This window comes from Biomphalaria glabrata, chromosome 2 (assembly GCF_947242115.1).
Source record: "Biomphalaria glabrata chromosome 2, xgBioGlab47.1, whole genome shotgun sequence".
Classification (NCBI taxonomy): domain Eukaryota; kingdom Metazoa; phylum Mollusca; class Gastropoda; family Planorbidae; genus Biomphalaria; species Biomphalaria glabrata.
This window is the reverse complement of record NC_074712.1, coordinates 21087742-21114412: the sequence shown is the minus strand read 5'-3', so window position 1 is coordinate 21114412 and position 26671 is coordinate 21087742. Positions and strand designations below refer to the sequence as shown.

General features: G+C 37.0%; 2 protein-coding genes across 3 annotated transcripts in view; both read left to right on the top strand.

Moving 5' to 3' along the window:
- LOC106050646 (guanine nucleotide-binding protein G(o) subunit alpha-like) overlaps nucleotides 1–13975 on the top strand; it is a 30609-nt gene extending 16634 nt beyond the window's left edge. For both annotated transcript variants that reach the window (XM_056022047.1, XM_056022048.1), the window contains exons 5-10: nucleotides 2444–2604; nucleotides 5733–5861; nucleotides 6565–6694; nucleotides 10110–10181; nucleotides 10807–10894; nucleotides 11517–13975. In XM_056022047.1, the coding sequence (XP_055878022.1) occupies nucleotides 2444–2604; nucleotides 5733–5861; nucleotides 6565–6694; nucleotides 10110–10181; nucleotides 10807–10894; nucleotides 11517–11707 (771 nt within the window). In that variant the 3' untranslated portion in view covers nucleotides 11708–13975. The remainder of the gene's footprint in view (nucleotides 1–2443; nucleotides 2605–5732; nucleotides 5862–6564; nucleotides 6695–10109; nucleotides 10182–10806; nucleotides 10895–11516) is intronic.
- A 9287-nt stretch (nucleotides 13976–23262) lies between these two features.
- Nucleotides 23263–25124, top strand: LOC129924653 (uncharacterized). Its single transcript, XM_056021122.1, has 2 exons — nucleotides 23263–24636; nucleotides 24846–25124. Exons 1-2 carry the CDS (start codon nucleotides 23263–23265, stop codon nucleotides 25122–25124), a joined length of 1653 nt encoding a protein of 550 aa, XP_055877097.1.
- The last annotated feature ends 1547 nt before the right edge of the window (nucleotides 25125–26671 follow it).

Genomic DNA, 26671 nt, shown 5'->3' with positions numbered 1-26671 from the left:
TAATGCTTAAAGCTAAATTGTAATTAAGTGTGACACTGAGATAAATATTGGGTTCAATGCCAGGGTTGGAAATTAGGTTAATCCCTCACTTTACCAGAAATGCTCTCAAGAGTTGTAACACTAGCCTTCACATGTGATTTTAAGTAAAAATGAGAGATCATGCTTTTGACAGGAAGAAAGTCATTCCTCTGGCACCCTAAAACTAATTTGGCTCATGCTTTTGGTGTACAGGATTTACCATATACAACTGATTAGAGAGTGGATCCATTCCCTATTATGGCTATATTCTTTCATATATGTATCAGAGGTCTTGGCAGTGGTGTAGTGGACCCCCCGCCCCCATTATGGCTATATTCTTACATATAGGTATCACAGGTCTTGGCAGTGGTGAAGTGGACCCCCCGCCTCCATTATGGCTATATTCTTTCATATAGGTATCACAGGTCTTGGCAGTGGTGTAGTGGACCCCCCGCCTCCATTATGGCTATATTCTTTCATATAGGTATCACAGGTCTTGGCAGTGGTTTAGTGGACCCCCCGCCTCCATTATGGCTATATTCTTACATATAGGTATCACAGGTCTTGGCAGTGGTGAAGTGGACCCCCCACCCCCATTATGGCTATATTCTTACATATAGGTATCACATGTCTTGGCAGTAGTGTAGTGGACCCCCCGCCTCCATTATGGCTGTATTCTTACATATAGGTATCACATGTCTTGGCAGTGGTGTAGTGGACCCCCCGCCTCCATTATGGCTATATTCATACATATAGGTATCAGAAGTCTTGGCAGTGGTTTAGTGGACCCCCCGCCTCCATTATGGCTATATTCTTACATATAGGTATCAGAGGTCTTGGCAGTGGTGTAGTGGACCCCCGCCCCCATTATGGCTATATTCTTACATATAGGTATCACAGGTCTTGGCAGTGGTGTAGTGGACCCCCCGCCCCCATTATGGCTATATTCTTACATATAGGTATCACAGGTCTTGGCAGTGGTGTAGTGGACCCCCCGCCTTCATTATGGCTATATTCTTACATATAGGTATCACAGGTCTTGGCAGTGTTGTAGTTGACCCCCCGCCCCCATTATGGCTGTATTCTTACATATAGGTATCACAGGTCTTGGCAGTGGTGTAGTGGACCCCCCGCCCCCATTATGGCTATATTCTTACATATAGGTATCACAGGTCTTGGCAGTAGTGTAGTGGACCCCCCCCCCATTATGGCTATATTCTTACATATAGGTATCAGAGGTCTTGGCAGTGGTGTAGTTGACCCCCCGCACCCATTATGGCTGTATTCTTACATATAGGTATCACAGGTCTTGGCAGTGTTGTAGTTGACCCCCCGCCCCCATTATGGCTGTATTCTTACATATAGGTATCACAGGTCTTGGCAGTGGTGTAGTGGACTCCCCGCCCCCATTATGGCTATATTCTTACATATAGGTATCACAGGTCTTGGCAGTAGTGTAGTGGACCCCCCCCCCCATTATGGCTATATTCTTACATATAGGTATCAGAGGTCTTGGCAGTGGTGTAGTTGACCCCCCGCCCCCATTATGGCTGTATTCTTACATATAGGTATCACAGGTCTTGGCAGTGGTGTAGTGGACCCCCCGCCCCCATTATAGCTATATTCTTACATATAGGTATCACAGGTCTTGGCAGTGGTGTAGTGGACCCCCCGCCTCCATTATGGCTATATTCTTACATATAGGTATCACAGGTCTTGGCAGTGTTGTAGTTGACCCCCCGCCCCCATTATGGCTGTATTCTTACATATAGGTATCACAGGTCTTGGCAGTGGTGTAGTGGACCCCCCGCCCCCATTATGGCTATATTCTTACATATAGGTATCACAGGTCTTGGCAGTGGTGAAGGTAAAAAGATTGCTAACTTCCACTTGCATTTGGTAAAAGTGAATTGCAAGTTATTACTTTAGTCGCATTCTTGACTATCCTAGACTGAGGTTTTTGCCACTAGTCTTCTACCCTAAGAAAAGAAACTTATCTTCAACTTCTAACATTTAGACTAAAACTCCTTAAAAATGTTAGGATCAATTAAAGCCTCTAGAAAACTTCACTTTATACAAAATGCCATTTAAATGAAAGGGCATTATGTAATTTCCCTCTGCAAAGAAGCCTACTGCTTAGCAGAAAAATGTTCGTTAGAAAAAAAAATAGAATACTAATCAGCTAATTATTACATTACATTAAGCATTGAAAAAAACTTAGAAAAAGGTCAATAATTTTCTAATATGCTAGACATGGAACAAATTTTGGCTTATCTACGATGGAAACCATTGCATGATCTAATTGAACAACTAGTCTAACTGACCCATGTGTGTCTAATGAATATGTCTCTTTTGTTTGAGTGAAATGTAAGACTTTATAAGTTATAATGAAATGATCACCTCTTCTTTCTCCTACCACTTCCAGGCGTATGTCCATACAATCTTGAGTTGCCGCTGCTGTTATGATGAAGAGAATCAAATGTATGCAAATATTTATGAAGCTTTGAGAAATCTCTGGAGGGATAGAGGTGTAAGGGCAGCAGTAGCCAGAGGCTATGAATATGAATTGAATGATTCGGCAATATAGTGAGTGACCACAATTTCAAACTTACCTCAAACTTATTCTTTAAAGAGAAATATATAACATGTAGCAACGTACAAAGTAGTGTGAGAGCATTTATTTCTATAGGTCAGTGAGGCTCAAACTAAATAAGCTTGCGAGTCAATTTAATTTCCGACAATTTAATTTCCGACACATTATTTGCGGGCCACATCATCGAAAAGGTAAAAAAAAATATTAAAAGAACTGAAATTGACCAGAAACGTTTTTTTGTTAGTAACCCGTAAATGTAGTACTTAATTAATGCGCTGTTTGAAGTTTATCCGAAACGAAATTCTGAATATTCGGCTGCTTAAATGAGACAGCAAGTTGGAGCACTGAATCTAGATGTTCATTTGTCAGGCGAATAAGCATCATGGGATTGACAGACAGAAAACGTGGACAAAAAATGTTGATCTCTAATGCTTGTTTTGGGAGTTTTCGAAGCTTTGCTAGCAGTTTGGATCATGGGGAAGACGTATTTAGCTGCTGATCATGTTGCCCAGTGGAAACAGGTTGAGGTATAAGGTGCATCCCTTCAGCCTGCTGAATAAATAGTTGCAATTTCTTTTGGGAAGCATTTTTTTCGGCCTACACATGCAAACTCAACGTGTGTCTTCCCGTGTTGTTTCTGTGTTGAGCTCATTGAGATGTGATTTCGCATAAAATCCCTGAAACCATGAGGGATCGTTGAATTGAGACACTTGCAATGAGGTTTGGTTCCGTTTAACTCGTTGATCTTTCTAAATACTCTAGCTGTCTGTCCGCTGTGATACCCAACCAACTTCTGGCGCTATCACTAGTCACTGGCACTATTTTTTTTTACCTAAATAAAAAGAACGATCCTTTATGATGATTGGAATTTCTTTGAATAAGTCTCTTCCAGTGGTGGTCGTATGCGTGCTTCTCATAGCCGCTAACTTTTCTGCGATTTCAGAATTACTGTTTGTAGCCTACTGCGAATAAATGAGTTTGAGTGGTATTACATATCTCGTCAGCAGCCATAGAAAATAATTCGAAATCTGCAGCTTTTTCTCTTAGTTTTGAATGGACATTTTTGCCTATTGTTTCCGCTCATTAGAGAATGACTGACGGCTTCAACTGCATTCTTCTTTTAAGGATACTGTACCGAGACGCCTGGAGGAGGCTGGTTGGTGGCCTATGCCCCAGACGGGACCACAGGCATGGATGAGATTTAGACTTCAATTATGAATCTTTGCGTCTTGATTTACGGGCTTTGTTTCATAATACCGTTTAATGTTATGTAAAAGCAGTCGCAGTTTATAAGTTAAATATGTAGGCTTACCAACAAACAAAGCTAACATGTGTCCACTTTTTTCTGTCTACGTCTCTACATACACTTTTCGCTACTTCGGCACACACATTTCATTGAAATACAAATACACATTTCATTGAAATACAAATACACATTTCATTTAAATACAAATATTTAATGGCACGGTGCCACTCACGTTGATACCAACAGAACACGATACAAAATGCAGAAACAATGCCATGGGTTTAAAGTTTCAAGTTTCTAAAAACATGAAACGCCGAAAAAACATAACGTTTTTTTTTCTTACAAAGAAACCATCAAAGAAAGGTATTGAATCCTAATGTAGGCAAAGACAATTTTTCACCTTTTTTTTTTTTTATTTTCCACACTTTGTGCCGACGTTTTGGTTGGCCGGATAGCACCGGATGTGGCCCACGAGCCATAGTTTGGGCATCCCTTCATGATAACCTATTGATTACATACATTTATCACTCATACTATTAGTCTTTATTTCGCGGTCTTTTAAAAAGTATTTAAACTAAATGGAAGATGTAAAAAGAAAACTTTCAAGGGCAGTAATTAACTTTTAAAAAATCTATAATAGCATGTACCAGTGGTCTACCTTTGTAACTATTTTCAATTTTCTTTTAGTTTTTAAATTCTTTTACTATGAATACTGTGCGAAATCGTTTCTGACTGACGTATTTAATCATAATTTCACACTGAGATTCTATCATATAAGATTTTTTACCTCTTCCATGCCATATCGTTAAGATTACTAAGCACTTATACAAGTTCTTTGATGCACTGGAACTTCCCTTACCATATATTTTTGCAAACAGATCTTTTTGTTGTTTCAATCAGTCTGATTTTTTAAATGTTGAATTATTTTTTTTTAAGGTTAGGGTTAGGGTTAAACATGAACAAAATTCAACAACAAACTAACCAGTAACACTTTATGAAAGAAACAACTTCCATTTTTGAAAGCACTTGTGCCAGATTGTTTGTGGACTGCATTGTGAAAGTGTCTATTCCATTGGAGAAGGCTGAAAATATTTTGTATCATCAAAGGCAAAGAATTGCCATATTGTGTATATGTGTTTGTTGACATGGGAAGACTCTTGCCTTTGTGTACAAGAAAAAGGGGGGGGGGGTAGGAAATAAAAAAAAAGTATTTTATCATTTTGGGCTACAACAGATTGGAAAAGAAGTTTGAGTGTGTATGAGAAGCTGGTACAGATTGAAGAAGAAGTTTGAGTGTGTATGAGAAGCTGGTACAGATTGAAGAAGAAGTTTGAGTGTGTAGAAGAGGCTGGTACAGAAGGATTCCAGCTCCCATAGCCTCAACATGTGGCTTGGTGTAAACATTTGTTAGTGGAAACTGGTTAGGCAAATAACAGGCAGTGAAACACAGGCTCAGTGGGGTTATCCTGGGTGAGTTTTTTTTAAATCTGACTCGGGGTACGGATGGAACAGACTCTATAATCTAATTTAACAAGTTTGCCTCACCATACCACTAAGGTTTTTTACCTTGATGTTCTACACCTGATGGGCCAAAAAGAAGAATAAGTGTCAGCTGTCAATTGCGGAAGAAGGATTTCATATGAGACAGTTGTTAAGAAGAGTGTATGTCTATGGGAGAGGACTATGAAAGGGGCATTGGACTATTCCATAGTAGGAGCAAAGTGAAAGTATTTATTCTTAAGGGCACCAGAATTCCAGGGGTAAAACAATGTGTAGCAGAGTGGTTTCACTCAATCAATCCTCATTTTCATCACCTTTTTATTAATCTTACCATTGCTATGTTCTAATCTATTGTTTTGTGTTTCTCTTCTACAGCTACTTTGAAAACATGGAGAGAATTTGTTCTCTTAAGTACATTCCTTCATCTACTGATGTGTTGCGAGCTCGAGTCAGAACTACAGGAGTGATAGAAACTTGGTTTAAAGTGGGTGACATAATGATAAGGCAAGGAAAGCATGTAGAAAGCAGTTTTAAACTCTATATGTCTGTTGCTTTTTGATCATATTATTCTTGTATTCTGAACATACACTTAAACATTATCATTATGAAGTAGAATCTTGCTACTCTGGAAATATATTTTTTTAATTATATATAAAATTTTTATAATTATAAATGAGTTATTGTCTCTTGGTCTAGATTTTTTCCACAAGTCTATTTCTATTAATGAATCAACAAGGTTTTGCCTTATTTTGTGAACCTGCATTCCTCTTTCTCTTAAATGTCAAGATAGCATGTAAAAGATAAGACAAATAAAGAGTGTACATTTTCAAATATCATTTTACCATTTTATCTTACCACTTCATCACTAAATGTTTGGTTGTTAAAAGTAGTGGTCTCTTGGTAGATTGCTTTTGATGGCTGTATGGCTTATACTTTAGACTGACATCATAATAGTCCAGAGTTTGTAGCTGACCTGCCGCCATTCCTTGCTGTCCAGTAGGAGGTTTGGACTAGAACATAATAATCCTGAAGGAATGTTGGAGTCTAAAAGTCAGTCTTGGTTTCTTTAAAAAGCAAGAAATAAGTTTCCTTTTCTCAAACTCTCTCTCACTACATCTTCATTGTAGTTATTCTGTTGACGTGTCAACTACTGTCTGTTTTGTGTGCTTTAGAAAAAATTGAAATAACTGTTGTTGTTTTTTTTCAGGATGTACGATGTTGGTGGTCAGAGGTCAGAAAGGAGAAAATGGACACAGTGTTTTGATAATGTTCGATGTGTTTTGTTTGTAGTAGCCATTAGCGCCTATGACATGTGTCTTATTGATGAGCCGAGCTTGGTTAGTCTCATTTTGTTGTACATGTCATTGGTATATGTTAACTTTAATTTTATTGTTTAATAAAGTGTATTTAAGAAAAGATTATTTTATTGGTCCAAACCAATGGAAATTCAGTTTGACTACAATTGTCCACCTCAGCATTATAGCTATAACAATAACAATATAGATGCAAACACAAACAAAACATACACACACACACACATCTAATGCTTTATGATTTAGGCTTCTATATACTTCGCAGTGACAATAAATGAGAATGAAACATCCAGACTGAAAATGGAACAAAGTGACATTGATTTCATTAGTTTAGGGTGTCAGTAAAAAAAAAAATTAACACGACCCATATATTTAGCTTTTCTATTTTGTTGAACATTTTGTGAATATTTCATAGATATGGTTGTCTATTAAGTTCTGTATTTTGTAAAGGTGGCTATAGATTTAGTATATATAATGCACTGTAAATAACAGTTGTATTCAGAAAATATTTTGTGATGGGAAGGACAATAGGATAATTTTTACCTTTCTAGGTTTCTTATATTTTAAAAGTACTTTCATTATCTTTTTCTACATTTCTTAAAATATTGTCATTTTATCTTATCTTATAAAATACAGACATTACTTCAAAAAAGAAGATGCTACACATCATGCATCTAGTCATGCATGTTAACCAATGACTTAAATTCTGCAACACATTCCATACTCTAATAGCACTAGGGAAGAAGGAGCATTTGTACAAGCTAATCACCATCTCTCACTAAGTAGCACTAGACAATATCATACACTTTTGGACTCACAGGACTCACTCATTTCTTAAGTCTTTTTGAAAAACAAAAAATAAATTTGGCACTGAATCTCTCTCTCTCTGACATAAGCAAGTAGGCACAATGTCCTGACCTAAGTTGGAACCTTTTCTATTACATAAAACTGCAAAGAGCATGCCTAGTGCATTTTTTAGTGTGCTGAGAAAGAAAAATAAATTAGCTTGTTACATCACAGCATTATTGTAGCGGCTCTGATGTGAACTTGACATTAGTTTGATAAAGTAAAAGTGGTTAGTTGTTATCATGGGCGTAGCCAGGGGGGGAAATTTGGGGTTCAACCCCCCCCCCCCCCGGAAATGACCCCCCCCCCCTTGGGGGGGGCGGGGGAGACGGACTTTAGTGACTGATTTTTTGCTTTGATTTTCTTTATTTTAGGTAAGATTTTAATACTAAACCATCACTTGCCCCAGCACAGCCAAAGGGGTTTTGAGTTTAAAACCCCTACTATGGGGTTTTGAGTTTGAAACCCTCTACCACCGGGGGGGGGGGGGGGGGGGGGGGGGGAAGACTGACTTTAGTGACATGTTTTTTTGCTTTGATTTTGTTAATTTTAGGTGAGATTTTAATACTAAACCATCACTTGCCCCAGCACAGCTAAAGGGGTTTTGAGTTTAAAACCACTACCAGGGGTTTAGAGTTTAAAACCCCTACCAGGGGGTTTTGAGTTTAAAACCCCTAGCAGGGGGTTTTGAGTTTAAAACCCCCTACCAGGGGGTTTTGAGTTTGAAACCCCCCTACCAGGGGTTTTTGCAGTTAAATCCCCCTCTTCTATAAAACAAAACACACAAAAAATGCAAACGATAATCCCCAAATTCCAAGTGCACAGTTAAGGAAGATTTTGATTTTAAAACCCCTCCAAAATTTACCATAGACCCCCTCTTCAATATGGAAAAAAAAGCAAATTATGCACTCAAAATGTTATGAGCGTAGCTAAATGGATTTTGACTCAGTTTTAAGTTTAAACTCCCCTCCAGTGGAGTTTGAAGCTAAAAATACATCTTCAATAAAAAAAAAAAAGCAAATTACACACTCTAAAATCTAAGAGCGTAGCCATATGGGTTTTGAGTTTAAAACCCCCGCCAGCGGGGTTTGAAGTTAAAATTACATCATCAATGTAAAAAAAAAAAGAAAATTACGCACTCAAAATGCTATGAGCGTTGCCAAAAGGGGTTTTGAGTTCATATCCCCCTTCACAAGGGTTTGATGCTAAAAAATACCTCTTCAATATAAAAAAAAGCAAATTACACACTAAAATTATTTGAGCGTAGCCAAGCGAATTGGGGGTTTTGAGTTTAAACTCCTTTCCTCCAGATGGTTTTGAGTTTAAAATCCCCCTACAGAGCGTTTTGAGGTGGAAAACCTCTATCTTCAATATTACTCTAAAGCAAACTACAGTTACCAAATTCTATAATCGTAGCTAAATTGGGGTTTTGAATTTAAAAAACTACAACGAAGTCCTGAGATTTTTAGTTTAAAACCTCTAACAGATAATTTTGACGATAAGACTTCGCTTTTCGATATAAAATCTAATGCAAACCACATTCACCCAATTCCAAGAGCGTATCCAAGAGAGGTTACATTTCTACCAGTTGCGGGGCTCCATTAATAAAGTGCAGTGAATAGTCATCTGCCGAAATTGAAAAACACTAAATGTGGCTCAACAAAGATGGCTAAGACAGATTTTAGGAGTTAGTTATTGAGATCTGGTCTAAATCAAGGAAATCCTATGCCGAACTGGGAGTCGACCCCTTAGTAAAATTGTGACAGAGCGTTGCATAAGGTTTGCGGGACATGTTCTCCGACAAAATAAGAGTTGCGATGACATCCTAGTACAACTTGGCGCCACACATTCATGGAGGTCCTGAGAGCAGGTGGGAAGAGGCTTCAGAAATTACCAGTGACAGATTTTTGTGGAAACAGCTTGACGGCAAATGCGCCGAACGGCGCGGCAGGGTCTTAGTCAGTAAAAATAGCACATAAAGTTTTGAAATAAGACTTTTTAATAGCAGGAAAATGCACTGTAGATACCTCAGAATATGCATTTTGTTGACAATCTATGCCAGAAATAGTGCTTGGCGGCGGGGCACCCTGAAAAAAAATCCTGGCTACGCCCATGGATGTTATGCTTTGCACTTGACAGTCGGCCATAGAAACAAATAATCTTGACATCATATGTCTTATAGGTCACAAGGTCTGAAAAGGTTCCTTACTTCTTTTTTTGTTTACTTACATCACAGCAGTACTTGTATAGATTGATGCTTCCTACTATGTTATAATGTACCCTGGGATGTATCTAGTTCTCATAGAAATAGTATTAAGGAAAGCAAGCAGTCTGACAAAGTTTATTGGTTTAATTGATTCAGTTGGTACATTCAATTCATATTACTACATTGACTTGAAAAATCTATTTTATGTGATTTCAATATTGTGTCTCAAACTCAAATTATGTTATAATAAACAAAAACTCCAATAGAATATATCATTGCAATAGAAAATACACTCATTTAGCTAAGCATATCTTGATGTTCTCAAAGAACATACAAAATAGATATTGATATCATTTGGAATTTTTTTTTTTTTTTAAATATTTCTAGAATCGCTTAGAAGAAAGTTTAAAAATGTTTAGCCAGATTAGCAACAACAGATTTTTTATCAAGAGTACTATGGTCAGTATAAATTTTTTTTTGCTATTATATTTTATCTAAATGAAAATTATAGATACTCATTGCTGCTAAATATCTGATTTTTCTTTAATGTAAATATGTACATATTTCTGTTGCTAAAATAGAAAAATAGACAATAATCTACATGCATTAAAGAGTCTTATTTCTACTTTTCTGAACCACTAATCACTAACCACTACATCTAATACAGATGTTACTTCAAAAAAGAAGATGATTATGCCCTACGGGTCATGCATCTAATGCATGTTAACCAATGACTTAAATTCTGCAAATTCATTGGTTTTCCTGACTGGCTCAGGCAACCCATTCCATGCTCCTAATAGCACTGGGGAAGTAGGAAAGAAGGAGCATTTGTTCAAATTTGTCCTAGCATATGAAAAGAACCTTTGGTAATTAGCTTAGCAAGAAGTGAAAACCATCTTCAATGTGTGTCTAGTAGAAAGTTATTGGAGTAGTACTTTCCAAAAAAGGAGGTAGATTTTATTGAGATGCATATTAGTGTGGATAGCTTTGAAAGTCAATCATTTCAAATAGATTCTTAATTATGTTTGTCTTATTTTTGCAGATTTTTAATATATTTTTTAATATATTAATCTTTTTTTTACAGATTTTATTTCTTAATAAGTTAGATTTGTTTCAAGACAAAATAAAATATTCAAAGAGACACTTGCGCTACTTCTTTCCAGATTTTACAGGTGACTAAGTGTTGTTTGTTTTGTATCATTAATATCATAAAATGAAGTTCTTTTGAACTGAGAGTTCATTTATTTTTTGTTAATCTTTAATATGAGCATTATTCTTTTCATTTCATATTTCTGGAATTTATTGTAAAACTAATTATCTAAATTATTTTTTGTTTTTTTAATAAAGATTTTTATTATAAAATTTTATATTTTTCCAAATTATAAAATTTTGGTTAATTACATTTGATATGTAAATTTTTTAAAAAGGTATAAGTCTTTGTATTTTACCATATTACAAATATTTAAAAAATCTCATCTAAAATGTTTGAAATGTCATACTGTGATTGCAAGCTAAAAATATTAGTGTCTTACTTTATAAAAATGTTTTTCACATAAAAGAACTGGAATGAAATTATATTTTCTCCTTTCTTTAATAATCAGATTAAAAAATATTTTAACCTCAAATATTTTAAACTCAAATGTTGAGATGTTAAAAAAAATATTTTGTTACTAATTGCATCTATTAAGCACAATATTTAAATTTGCTAAATATAACTTCCATTAAAACTCATTCCTTTGCACTACATTTAATTTCGTTTGTCTTACAATGTTCTCGTGGTTTCCTTTCATGCAGGTCCTGATAAAGATGTTGATTCTGCTGCCAGATATATCCAGCACTTGTTCCTAATGCAAGTTACCAATCCCTCCAAGGTTGTGTATCCTCACTTCACAACAGCCACAGATACCACTAATGTTCAGGTTGTTTTTCAAGTTCTCATGGACTCGATACTCAGAGACAATTTAAAGTCAGCATCACTTTTATAGCTATGCAGCAGATTGCAGCAATAACTTGTCACTCATTGTCATATAGCAACATTGACTGAACATTTGAGAATCATTTACCTGTGAGACAATAGCAAATACAAGATTTCTGGTCACAGACAATATGCCAGTCAAACAATCATCAACCACTAAGAAATCAATGTCTCGAAAATGATCCCTCTGTTAGTCTTTAACCTAGGTTTTATCAACCTCTGAATGCCATGCTACTGATATGTTAGATATTATGCAGCACTCTTACTGCAAGTGGTTATATTTCATATTTAACTTGCCATGCAAAGCCAGTAGACAAAATGCAGCATTGTTTTTTGTTTCTTGTAGTTGACATTTTACAGCATTGAATGGACACTGCTGATGTTGAAAATGAGATGTTGAAGCTAATATCAAGAGATATTATGAGAAACTGCTGATAATATTTACAAAGCAAGCACATCTTTTTTTGACCACTGAAAATAAGAACAAAATGTACAGGCTGTGTGGCTGCTGTAGACATTCTTTTCTTTTAATTAAATTAAAACTTTGTATAATTTAGAAGCTGATATTTGTCAACATGAGTTAATTAAATACTATTGAAAATTATGTTGGATTTTTACAATTTATTATGAAGATGAAAAAGAAAAAAAAAAGACTAAATTCATTTAAAGATGATAATTAACTTTATGTGTTTTGAAAATAGATGTTGCCAGGGATTGTTACATTTAGATGATATGGTTTCAGAGAAAAGTAATTTGTAAAACGTTTGTTGTAATACTTATGTTTTCTTTGAAATTCTCTTTCTGATTTTGTTAGCTTGAAATTCACAGAAATTGGCTTTTGGTGTTAATACTTGATAATGCTTAGTACATTACTGAAATGTCATGTTTATTGTTCATTCTTTCTTGTTCCAAATGCTAGTACTTCCCAAACTTAAAATACTTTGATTCATCAGCACTGTCAAATGTCAGGTGTTTGGAAATATCTAAATTAAAAAAAACATGTAACCCCCACCATCCATTAATGACAGTAAACATTTTTATAATATTGTACTACCTATGGAGAAAACATACATACTTTACTATATATGTTTGAATATTACTTTTATTTATAATGTAGATGGAGGTAGGACACTTTCAAATAAAATCAGAATCTCAAACCTTTATAATATTCCACTGTCTTAAATCTTGTTACAACCCATATGTTGCTATATTCTCTTTGCAATTGTTTTATAGTACAAACATAGTTGTATCTTAAAACAAAGTTCCTTCCAGAAAGAGGAATTTTGTTGTTAAAATGTTTATTTATTAACTAGTTTTGAACATGTAGATCTGGAAACACTAATATTTGAAAAAAAAAATGTCTGTATTGTACAAAATAAAGTAATTTTTGATGGGTTATGTGGAGTGCAAGACAAAATAAAGTAATTTGTGATGGGTTATGTGGAGTGCAAGACAAAATAAAGTAATTTGTGATGGGTTATGTGGAGTGCAAGACAAAATAAAATAATTTTTGATGGGTTATGTGAAGTGCAAGACCAAATAAAGTAACATTTGATGGGTTATGTGGCGTGCAAGACCAAATAAAGTAATATTTGATGGGTTATGTGGAGTGCAAGACCAAATAACGTAATTTTTGATGGGTTATGTGGAGTGCAAGACCAAACAAAGTAATATTTGATGGGTTATGTGAAGTGCTTGTCCTTACTTCTCCATACAGATACATTATTGCCATATTGTTCAATATTAAATGTTTATTATATTTATTTATTATTGTCAAATAATGCCTTGTAGAAGTGGCATTATGGACATTTTTAGTTTTCGAATTGTGGTACTTTTGAAAATAAAATGTATTTTTAATTCAAGTTGTGTACATTTAATACCAGAGAATTATGTCTCTAAAAGTAAAAAAAAAAATAAAATGAATATTTAATGTTTACTATTTAGTATAAAGAACAATTTACTCTTGGTAATAGAACTATACAAGTCAGTAATATGACTATACAAGTCAGTAACAGGACTATACAAGTAAGATACATTTGTTTATAATGAAGTATGTTATATTATTTTTATTGTTATTGAATGTTAAGGCTGTTACTTATCAAGGTCTCATTATATCATCCAAACATCAATCATGTTCTCAATCATTTATTGATAACAGCAGCACTTTAATGCATGCATAAATCGAAAATGACAATAATTTATTAACTCTCAGATACAAGAACTTCTAGGTAGATTGATTTTATATTTGCAAAAAAAGAATATTTTTTTTTTTGTGATGCTCAAGATACATAAAACATTTGTCTCAATAAATTTTTGTTTTAATTTTTGTTTTATTATCAGCCACTAGTAAGCTAGTTCCACTGTTCCGGAACATTATGCATGTTAAATATTTTACACCAAGTAGACTTTTGCACATTAGTTGTGGATCTAGTGACTCCAGCCTCGTTCAGTTGAATGACTGAAGAAGTAAAGTTGATATTGACCGGAACTTATTTTTAATGAAGAAAGTGAGCGATGGGGAAACCACTTCCAATCCAATAAATAGCTAATGTGTTCTGTTAGTTTTAAATGTCACTGGACTTGGCAATTTTAATTTTTAAGTCTCCTAGTGCCCCTACTGTTTTGAAAAGCCGGTTGCTCGCGTCCAGTCGTTATAAATCGCAGTTTTAGCATAAAAAATGACCTTTTATTGGATTTGAAGAGAAAAGTCTTTGCAGTGTTACTTCTAAAATGGTTATTTTCAGACATTTAATATATTGCAGTTAGTGCAAGAAATCTAAGAATATTTAAGCAAAACTTTTGGTATCTTGAACAAAGGAAAGAAATCCTATTTGATAGATGTGGTGGTATAAGTTGAGGACTCGAGCCCTAAGTAGGATTTTGTTTTTATGTATTAAAAAAAAAACGACCATGTAAACCAGTGATTCCCAAAGTAGTCTATATAGACCCCGAGGGGTCTACGAAAGTGAAAAAAATAAATTGGTGGTCTATGATAATGGATTTCATTTCATTTCATTTGAGACTTTAATTTTCACTCCCATTAATGTTATTATTTCCTACACTAATATATAATTTGTACCTTAGTTAATCCTTTAAATATTTATACTGCTATTGAAACGAAAAATGTTGGTATTTAATGTCAATACTTATTTAAATATCTTAATTTTGTCTACATGTAAGTTATGTTTAACAAAAAGAAATGTAGAGCGTTGATTATTTAAAATTGGGATTCATTTCTTCCTTGTCAAACAAGCGATTGCCTAAGTGCCTTTTTATGACGATATGAAACTAATTACGCTGGAGAATAATTTGAGACTATGCCACCCTGATAAAAAGATAAAAGTTTGAACAATTAAGTTCACAATGGACCCACAACATATCTCTTCGATATCATATAAAGAAGATGATGGTTTGTGAACGTCTTGCAATATCTCTTTACTTATAGCCGAATACGGAAAACACTCTAGTGTTACGATCTTCTCAATCAGGCCTTCTGCAAACACTACTTGACAACACAACACAGCACATCTAACACAAGAGCTTGACAACAAGAGCTTCGAGTAACAATGTGGCGATTTAATTACAAATACATCGACGGCCAATTCAACACAATTGGCTACATCAAATGCTTTCTTGAACTTAACAGAACTGCCTAACTAAACGTTACTAGTCTCTCTAGCTCGTACAGCTACATTTTCGAGGACCTAAAGGTACCAAAAGTCCTTACTGCTTTGCTGTCCTGGACTCAACTGTCCTTTTAAACACACTTTCTCTCGACCGTGAAGGCTCTTGATCACATGACCACAACACAGGTCATACTTGCGGTTATTAGCAGTACTGTCCCTTGTCTATCGACAGCCGTTGACCCGTGTTATTGGCCTGAGTCGTGTGTATCAGTAGGCCGCACACACATTAACCCTTTCAGTCCGCAACTGGAGTTACAACAATAGGTAAAACATTGATTTTACCTGCCGTTGAAGTAGTTTTAAAAACTGTTTTACACAAACCTACTTCTGATATTATTAAACGAATTTCTTGAAGCAACAATACAATTGAAGGGAACATTGGTGGTATAACATTTAAAGCTTCTTATGTAATTCTTTTCAAACGACATATACAGTTTGGGATCAGCGGTCTATCCGGCCCTGACAGGATGTAACGCTGTTTGCTGCAAACTGCATAAGGGTTGCTGGCTCCTTATTTTTTCTCAGGGTTGACTCACAAAACCTTTCCCATGTTTAGGCCTAGCTGCAAGGCAGCAGAGGTTTGAATTCAGTTATCCTTCTGCTAGGTGGGCAGCAAGCCAAGGCTAATGAGTCCCTCCTGTCCAAAGCTTACTGGTTTTGACGCCAGTTACTCGCCTTCGATGCTTCTCCTGTTAGTGAAAACAGTTCTGCGGACCCAATATTTGAGCCACACATGAAAGATCAAGAAATACACGAGAAACTGGTCTTTGTGTAAACGTGCTCAATAATACCTAAAGCAAATTAATTAATTATTATTATTTTAACAATTACTGAACACTCAAATAAGATCTTTATGCCGAAGATTTAAATGCAAACTATTAATTGAAACAATGAAGATCCTTCAAAAATAAATACAAAGCTTTAATCTTGAAACTAGGAATCACTTGAATAAAATACACTCTTCATTCAAGCTCATAACTACAACTAGATCTAAAAATAGTTCTGGTTCTACAACTCAAACTACAACTGACTTTTCTTTTTTCTTTACAAAACTTTGTATTCCTTAATCTCTCTCTGCATTTGCAAACAAACCACGCATTTCATTCCGCTAAATCTTCGCTGCTTCTTTTATGGTGATTAAATCACTTATTTTCAAAGAAAGCTTGCTTGCCGCAAGAGTCCGTCCACAATCAACCTTGACCTCGCTATGGAGGTGATTACAGACAATTAAAACTAAACTGAGCTTCTATATGCTACATCATAAAACCATCTTGAATAGTCATTCCAATGATTAAACAACAGCGAGCACGCAACGTTGATTGGTTGATGATATGTTTTATTGGTCACTATTAAGTACATATAATAGGCCAGGGGCGGACTGGGTATCAAAATCGGCCCGGGCATTACCATATAAACCGGCCCACAAATGGCATGTCATATATTTTCGGTGTGTGTGTGTGGGGGGGGGGGGTTAAACCCCCTCCGCAATATATAAATATAAATATATAAATATATAAACATATATATATATATATATATATATATATATATATATATATATATATATATATATATATATATATATCATGGGCGTAGCCAGGGGGGGGGGGGGTTGGGGTTCAACCCCCCCCCCCGAAATGAAATCCCCCCCCCCCGAGGGACTTTAGTGACTGATTTTTTGCTTTGATTTTCTTTATTTTAGGTAAGATTTTAATACTAAACCATCACTTGCCCCAGCGCAGCCAAAGGGGTTTTGAGTTTAAAACCCCTACTATGGGGTTTTGAGTTTGAAACCCTCTACCACAGACAATGAGATCTGAGGCCAGTGATGGTTTGAATTCCTCCCCTCTTGGCTACGCCCATGTGTTTTATCATAGGTGTAAGCCTAATTCTATTCAATATATATAAAGTTTGATAACGCATCGAAAACTGGATGTATTCTATTTATAGAACTACACGTATGTAGTCTGAAAACTATAAGCAGACGTTTCTTAAAAAAAAAAAAATTAGGTCCTACGCATTTCACGTGTCAATCTAGTCATGCTTGTTGATCTGTGACTTAAAATATGCTAAATCATTGGTTTTCCTGCCTGACAACCCATTCCTTTAAAGTGGTATCACCACAAATACAAAACTAGGGGCGATCGAGCCGTCATCCTCCTCTACATTGCTCTAGGCCTCAGAAACATGGATAGTGTACAGTTAACATGCTGTGACAAGTCAAAAACTCGCTGTCAGAGTCACTCAAATTTATCACAGCATTAATTATTATTTTTCATTATTTATTTATTTTATTTTAGTCATTTCCCCGTCCTATCCCCAATTTCTCCACCCGCACCACCTTTTCCTCTCCAGGCTAGACTTAGTTGACCACATTGGAGATAGCTAGGCCACGTCTTTTGATTTATCTTCCCTTGACCGGGGCAAAGATACACACAGACTCTTTGATCTTATCGGCAGGATATCTGACAGCCGCAGTGGACACCACCTTGTGTAGAAAGCAAGTTAATCCCCCCCCCCTTCCCCACGTCTCTCTTTGATCTAGGAGACCACGAGGACGAACACGCCCATTGACCTTCCCAATGTGCGACTCTCATCTCAAGTCTAATTCACCCACGTGTAAGATAATTCTAAGCCTAGGACATTTCCTGTTTCCGCTCACATTCTCCAGGCCTGTATATAAGGTAAACTAAATCAGGCCAGACTCTCTTTCATTTCTCATTCGAACTGAGCTATCGAGTCTGGACTGCTTCATTTATTCTTTTTCCTAGAGGAATACCTGGTGGTAAGACGAACTTAATCACAAGTTCCATCTTAATTACTTTTGTGCTATTTCCACTAGATATTATCATGTGTATTTTGCTTATTTCGTTTGTATTTAATTAGTGCATTGTGTATTTTTCACTGGCGTAAGTAGAGAACATAAACATGTCCTATGTATGTATTTATGAATTGCATTAATCTATTAATGCTACGTTGCTCAGTTGATCGTTGATGCAACCATGTATATATTTCTACATCTTATTTTATTTCCTTTATATCGGCTGATCGCCTTGATGATTTACTATCGCACTAATACTGCCCATTAGAAAGGAGATATGAGTTATCTCCCCTGTATTGAATTATCTCCCCTGTAGTCATTTCACTCTAACGAGAGTTGCGCCGCTTGAACGGACACCCTCTCCATTCAAGCGCGCTCCATTGTTCTCGACCGACGGTCATATGTAAACATACCGTCAGGGTCGCTGACCACCGCCCAATTCAACCCCCCCCCCCCCCCTTTCTTTCTCTATCCACCTGTGTTGTTAATTTGAGATTATTATTTCCCCTTCTATGTACATTTTATATTATTACTTTCCCCTTTTATGTACATTTTATATTGCTACTATCTGCTATCTATTTTCCAAATCCCATTTGTCATCATCTCCCTATTATGCTCTAAAGCAATTTTACCAATCTGACGAATGCACCTCAGTCGAGGGCATCGATAAGATGCATGAGAGACATGTCCTAACTTGTCTTTACTTATCCGCAGCCTCCCTCAGGTGTCTGCCTTTTTATTTCCTATTTGCTGTTTAGTGTCTACTCGACACGACTCCACTATTTGCTATCGAGAATCACCTATTGCCTATTTAGGTGCTTAGTGCTATTCAGCACTGTATTTGCTATCGAGAACCACATACTTACCTGCCTATTTATGTGCTTAGTGCTATTCAGCACTGCACTTGCCTACTGAGATCTACTCAACTCTACTACTTGGCGCTATCGGCATTGTCCGCCTTTTCGACAGCCCACCTGTCAAGCTATTAGGTACGACGTCCCTATAAACTTAGGCCTGTGCGAGACGTCATAGCTACGCCAACCTTCTGCAACTCACTGGACATATCCTGTCAACTACGCTGCCCACGGCAGATCAGCTCTGCCCGCAGTAACCTTGTGCCCACGGTAGCCGGCCACCCGCCCTACTGTGCCCACTACAGATATTAGATTTTGGGATTGAAACTCCACAAGAACTATATCACCGGCGTCCCTCTATCCGCTAGAGCGCCACCTCCAGCTGCAGAACCTCAAGCCAGGACACTGCCAGCTGCGACATCAACAGGAAAACCAGCTAAGTCAGAGGACAAAGTGACATACTCTCTTATTAGGTGCAAGAGTGATGATTAAATCTAGTATTATTTAGAGATAGATGCAAACCCTCCCCTTTTTATTCTTATATGTATATTTATGTAAATAAATATTCTTTTATTTTAACTTTTGTATCTATCTTTCATTGCTTGTCTCGTTGCGTGCCTGCTCCCGATTCATATGCTGATAGGTTGGTGTGTGATAGCTTTAAAAATAATCATCCTCTAGACATAAAACGCGCCAAACACACGTCACATTTCCCCACCTGTCACACATGCAAAGAAACTGAATCACTACCACGACATGTCTGTGAAAAATACTGAATGTCAAATGGCAAGACAATACCAGATACTGAACTCCTTCAAAGAGCGGGTCTACAAAGCATCCACACACCCTGATGCAGTCCCAGCTGCGATCGGCAGGACACGTATGCAGAATGGAAGACCATCTCATCCCTAAATGACTCTTGTACGGCCAACTAAGCGAAGGAAAGCGCTCGCAAGGTGGGCAAAGAAAGCGCTTCAGGGACACCCTCAAAGCTTCTCTGAAGGCGTTCAGCATAGACCCATCCACCTGGGAGACAGAGGCACACGACAGAGCATCATGACGTCGCGCTGTGAAAACCGGCGCACAGGTTGCTGAGGAAAAGAGAACAAAGCTGAAAGCTGGCAGAAGAAAAAACGCCAGAGAAGAAAAGCAAGGCCAATGACACTAGCTCCAGCTGGAATAACCTGCCTAGTGTGCGGCCGAACATTCCGGGCTCACATAGGTCTCACCAGCCACACGAGGAGACATAAAACCCCAGTGCAAAGCCCTCAGCCCCCTGGATGACAAAGTGGTCATAATCGAACTACGATGGACGTAGCCTTAAGTGTAGTATTTTTATATCTATGTTATTACAAATAAACAACAAGAAACTTACTTTTTCTTTTCAAATCGCAGAAAGTAGAACTTTATACCCATATTGAGCTATGAATAAGTTGGGTGGTTTGCAATTTCGCGGCTGTGTGTATGTGTTTTGTTAAAGAGCTAATTGTCTTCCCTTTTGCCGCATTATATCACTGTTTTCTAACTTATCCTCTCCCATCCCTCTTTTTCGTTAACTTTCATTGGAAACATCAAAAGACGGGTGAGGGAAGGAGCAAAATAAAAATAGGAGTGCCATCAAAGGCCCATGCCGACCAGCAAAATGATCAGGCCAAACACAGTCTCGAAGACATCAAAGTAGTGTTGAAGGCCATGCCACTCATGCATAGCAGAATGTACGTTCTAACGTTTTACAAATGATAATACGTACAGTGTATAGTGTAATTCTTAAAATTATATTCTTGTTGAATTTCAAACAAAATTAATTGTAATAATAATTTAAAAAAAAACAACAACAACAAGAAAACATGTTCGGCCTTTGTGTCTTGCTGCTGTCACTTTTTTTTAAAGTTGTCTGCATTGAATTTTTTTCTTTGGTCGCTACCAGACCGGCCCATTTGGTACCGGCCCACCGGGCATTTGCCCGTTTGCCCATATAGCCAGTCCGCCCCTGTAATAGGCCTACTAATCAACACAGTAAATATGCGTTTTTTTCAGTGAAGCTTTACTTCTCTTTTGATTTAGTATTGTTAAGAGAGTTTTTATATTGAAACATAAAGATATGGAGAATTAATTTCAATCAATAGAACAACGGTGAAATCCCTGGACATTTTCACATTTTAGGCTAATGCGGCCGGCCGGAAAACACGACCCCAAAAGGAGGACATGGCCTACTTTAGCCGGACGCCTGTTAACTCTAGCTTTTAGTCCTTGCATTTGCTTCCAATACTTTTAGATCAGTGATGATCAAGCTACCCCCCCCCCCTTTTTTTTCATATTCGGCCCATACAAACTTATGACCACTGAAGCTGCAGAACTAAGTTCTTCTAGACCATTGGTGACCCCTCCAAATATATGACCACCGAAATTGCTGAACTTAGTTCTTCTAGATCAGGAGTGACCCCTCCAAATTTATGACCACTGAAGCTGCGAACTGCAGCTGTTATGCTCCAATCAAGACATGCGAGTTCGCACAACTGCTCGGCTTTTCAGACACTTTTTAAAGAAGTAGATAAAGCCTTTAGTAAACCTTTAAAACGTTAATTTACAGGGGAAAATGGTTTGTCGAGTTGTTGTTTTTTACTCCAAGCGTCTCTATTGTCACTCCATCTAGCGGTCGTATTTCCTGTCTAATTCTATCTACTCTTTTGGTCCTGAGATGACTACACGAATAACTATTAAATATGTATCCTAACATATAACAAATTTAATTACGTTACATCACTGAGCCAAAGTACTTGATTCAATTACACCTACTACAGGTTTTTCTTTTCAATGCATTTCTAATGTTTTTCGTTTTTTAACAAAGCCGAAAAAAAAAAGATCAAAATCACAGCAAAGTATCAGGTCATTGACCCCTTGAAGACATCTAGTACCGGCACGCACATAATTCCGACCAATTCAGGGGAGAAAACCAAATTGTATAATCTCACCCATAACCTGACTTTCTTGAATTTTTTCTGTTGACATACAAAATATAAATGAAGTAAACACTTTTGTGGATGGTGACAAATATTATAATTTAAAGAAAGAGCCTCACGTTTACAGTTATCTGCAGTCTTGAAAGAAAATCCCAGATAAGTTTTCTTAGAGACACCGAGATGCCTAAAATTCTCATCTGGATAACATCCTGAGCAGGATTTAAAACACATTTAATTTTGACCACGGCATTGGGTCCTGTTATAGACCAATAGCAAAGAGGAAACTATGATTGATGAAAAAGATTCTTCAGTCACATACAAGTCATGAACAGATCTAAAACTAAACTTTATTAGATTTTTTTTTAACAAAAAGAAATGTAAGCCCCATTTTTTTTTCATTCACTTTGCAGTGTTTTGTTGTGGAGCGACTAGGTAGGATACTGAGAGGAAAAAAAAACATATTTCTGCCCCCCACCCTGAGTTTTGTGTTCAATTTTGTTCTTGATCTATGCAGTGATTGGAGCTCGATCACATTCTGACAAGAACATCATGTCGTTGTTTCTAGCCCCCCGAGGCAACCCCCCCCCCTTCAGTCCCCCTAATAAGAGAAAAAAACAAAAAAAAATGTTTATGTTTAAAAGGGTCAGTTCAGAAATCAGTGTTCACTTGTTGGGATGACATCAGTTTGTTTCTAAAGAAAAAATAATTTCCACATCTATAAAAAAAGCAGCTGTCATTGTAAGTAGATTTTAAGTTTTGTAATGAAAAGTTGACAACAAAAAGTCTCTAGGGCTTTACTATGACATAACGGGGAATGCTATCATATGAAATACTAAGTGCAAGGTCAGACCAAAGTAGTACTGATATTCATAGTATGTTACAGAGGTTTTTGAAGATACATGTTACATAAGTAAATTTAATACCAAATAGGTATAGATGAAATAGACTCCCTTGCAGACAACGACTTTGTCTGCATCGAATGTGGAAAACTATGCAGGCCGCAAGTGGGTTTGTGCAGCCATGTGAAACACTGCACTCATCATTAATCTACGAATCAAAGACATAATTATTATTGTTGTTTTAAAAAATAGATTCAGTACATTTCGTTCAACATTTTTTTATTATTTAAAAAATCATTTATATTTTAAAACATATTTGATTTTGTTTTTACTAAAAGTTATTTTTTTTTTTTCAAGTAAAATTTACAGAAGGCAAATATCCAATCATTGTCAACACCCTCAACCATGACTTTACCTATCTCGGAGTCTTCAGATGCGTCATCTGAGACATCTAGATTTGAGAATTATTCATCGGGACCTTCTATTGAAGACACGTTAGCGATCTTAGACATTCCTACATTAAGGATCTTGCAGACATCAGAGGTTTCAACAACTCAAACTTTACCAATTTCAGAGATTCCCGACATTGCGAGATTACACATTGAAGAACCTTCACCAATTTTAATGGAACCTTCAGCAAATGATATTTTAACACTTACAGAAATTCCATCCAACGATACTTTGCACATTTTAAACCTCTCAAGCCCACAGATATTAAACATTTCAGAAATAGAGACTTTACCAATTCTAGAATCATTGACCAGTGGGACATTAGCAAACATGAGCTTTCTGACCACAGGCAATACTCCAGTCCTAGAACCACCAACCACTAAGAAATTTACGATCTCGAATACGAGCCCGCTCTCAAAGTCTTTGGTAACCCAGGTCTTATCAACCTTGGAATGCCATGTTACTGATAGGTTACCAATGTTAGAATCTTCGACCGCTGAACCAGTTCAAGCACACTACCCAACGAGACAATTACACAATATGTCAACACAAAATTTAAAGCTGTCACCATCATGGTGCATTAGCACACGTTCTTCAGTCACACCATCCATTAGAACACGTTCTTCAGTCACACCATCCATTAGAACACGTTCTTCAGTCACACCATCCATTAGAACACGTTCTTCCGTCACACCATCCATTAGAACACTTTCTTCAGTCACACCATCCATTAGAACACGTTCTTCAGTCACACCATCCATTAGAACACGTTCTTCAGTCACACCATCCATTAGAACACCAGAACAAAACTCAACTTCGTATACACCAACAGAGTATTCACGTGTTCAACTTCAATCATTACCATCTAGTCTTGCCTCATCATTATCCTATTTCAATAGATCGAATCAATGTAGACCTAATAACTCATTCACGTCAATTACTGCACGAGATTATAGCTCGCTATCTCAGTATACAGCAAGAATTTACAATCCACCAACACATCATGCAACACGAGCCTATAACACTTCAGATCAGGACACAACAAGAGCCTATAACACTTTAGTTCAGCACACAAGAGCCTATAACATTTCAGATCAGCACACAACAAGAGCATATAACACTTCAAATCAGCACACAACAAGAGCATGTAACACTTCAAATCAGCACACAACAAGAGCATATAACACTTCAAATCAGCAAATAGCTAGACCCTATATCACTTCAGATCAGCACACAACAGGATTCTTTAACAGTTCAGACCAGCACACAGCAAGACCCTATAACACAACAGCTCAACACACAATAGGACTTTATAACTCTTCAGCATCAGTATCAAGACAGTATGCAAGACCGAACAATTCGTTAACGAATTTCGCAAGGCCTTTTAACTCAGTAACACATTTTACAAGTCTGTGTGGCTCATCAGCACCAATTACAAGACCAAATTACTCCCTAGCATCGTAGACAAGATGACGTGAATCAACAGCGCCAATCACATGCTCGAATACTTCATCATCAGCTGTTGCAAGACCTTATAGTACGTTCAGCAGCAGGAACCAGAACTCTTTATCTTAGTTGACACCGAGCAGCAGGAACCAGAACTCTTCATCTTAGTTGACACCGAGCAGCAGGAACCAGAACTCTCCACCTTAGTTGACACCGAGCAGCAGGAACCAGAACTCTTCATCTTAGTTGACACCGAGCAGCAGGAACCAGAACTCTTCACCTTAGTTGACACCGAGCAGCAGGAACCAGAACTCTTTATCTTAGTTGACACCGAAACTGTTAAAACTACTTGGGGATTGTTTACATTTTAGGAGCTGAAACACACCAGTGGACTTCACTAGACTAACGAACTAGACAATATAGAGTTATTAATGTTTACATTACACTGCACATTGCGTGTATCTACATGATTCCACCTCTCCAAGGTGACGGACACAATGGTTGATTGTCTAAATAACTTGGCGCCAGCGTTCCTGGCCCCCACATAGTATGTGTAATTGGCCTTTTAGTTTTTTAATCTCATAGAGCTGGACATTTTTCTTATACCTTCAAACTAAAACATATTATTGTGAGTTCTCAATAAAAGAAAATTTGAGTAAAGTAGCATAAGCAGTCTTAAACACAGCTGATCAGGAGAGAAAACTAGCTACATCTTTGTGACTAGAAAGTTCGTCTGGAGAGCTCAAAGTGCACAATTGTCTTATGTCTTCGTTTTAATGTTAGATTTTTTAGCTCATTTGTTTATTCTTATGTAAATAAATATCTTTTTCTTACAGAGAGCATTATCTTTTTTCTTAATTAATTGACACAAGAGAGAGAGAGAGAGAGAGAGAGAGAGAGAGACAATACAATAAAAGAGATCACGCCTACGGGTGTCACACTTGGTTCTGTTAGCCAAAGTTTTACAAAACTGGGACAGGGATGTGTTTGATGTCATTTTATCAACTCGGAGATCAGAGACTAAGACGACAGAGAAAATCACGTGTCTGTGAATCAGAGTTGTAAGCACAATCACTCAATGTGGGTCATGTCCTGTTTAGTTTTTGTTGTTGTCCTACTTGAGAGTAGCCACTAATTCTATCTACAATGTATCACTAATTACAAAACTAGAGCACATTAAATCATTATTCGTACTACGTACAACGTAGATTAAAGAATCTTTCACTTGCTTACAATTTTCAGACAGTTGGGTTGTGCTTTAAGAAAAAGAGTAATGTCAACGTAGCCCACTGCTAAATTATTACTACATATACGGTGTATGGTGTCGACTTCATTTTACCACTATTTATATATCTTTCCGTAAGCATCTCAACTCTGCTTTCGCATTTTTGAATGCGCATCAGATAATATCTAAATAGCGTTTGTGGCAACCTGCCCCTGAGACTACAATCTCCACCCCCCCCCATACTGCGTTAAAGCAAGTCATCTATTTACCTGAAAATAAAGTGCAATACATTTTCAGGGGCAGACTTCAAGTACAAGTGTGGCAACGGAGAGGACTCAGCATATCTACAAAACTGAAAGTCTACAGTGCTGTTGTTCTCCCGTCACTCCTACATGCAGTTCTAGACCCTATATTTCCCGCCACACCAAAAAGTTAAATCTCCTTCCACCTACGCTGTGTAAGGAGTATCCATAAAGTGCGTTGGTCTGACCACATACCAGACACAGAAATCTTAAAACTGTCCAACATGTACAGTATCAATGCGACAGTAAAAAGTTCCCAACTTCGAGGTCAATACAAGCGCTATAAAGACAGTCTCAAGAGCTCCTTCAAGAAGTGCGATATTGACATTCACGGCTGTGAAGCACTAGCTCTCGATCGCTCCTCATGGCGTGAAGCTGTGAGTCTCATATT

Bases quoted from the DNA above. Each gene is read 5' to 3' on its own strand.
- LOC129924653 (XM_056021122.1), top strand. From the start codon at position 23,263: ATGACTTTACCTATCTCGGAGTCTTCAGATGCGTCATCTGAGACATCT. The intron at 24,637-24,845 runs GTATCAAGACAG...AAGACCTTATAG, and splicing joins TTTATAACTCTTCAGCATCA to TACGTTCAGCAGCAGGAACC.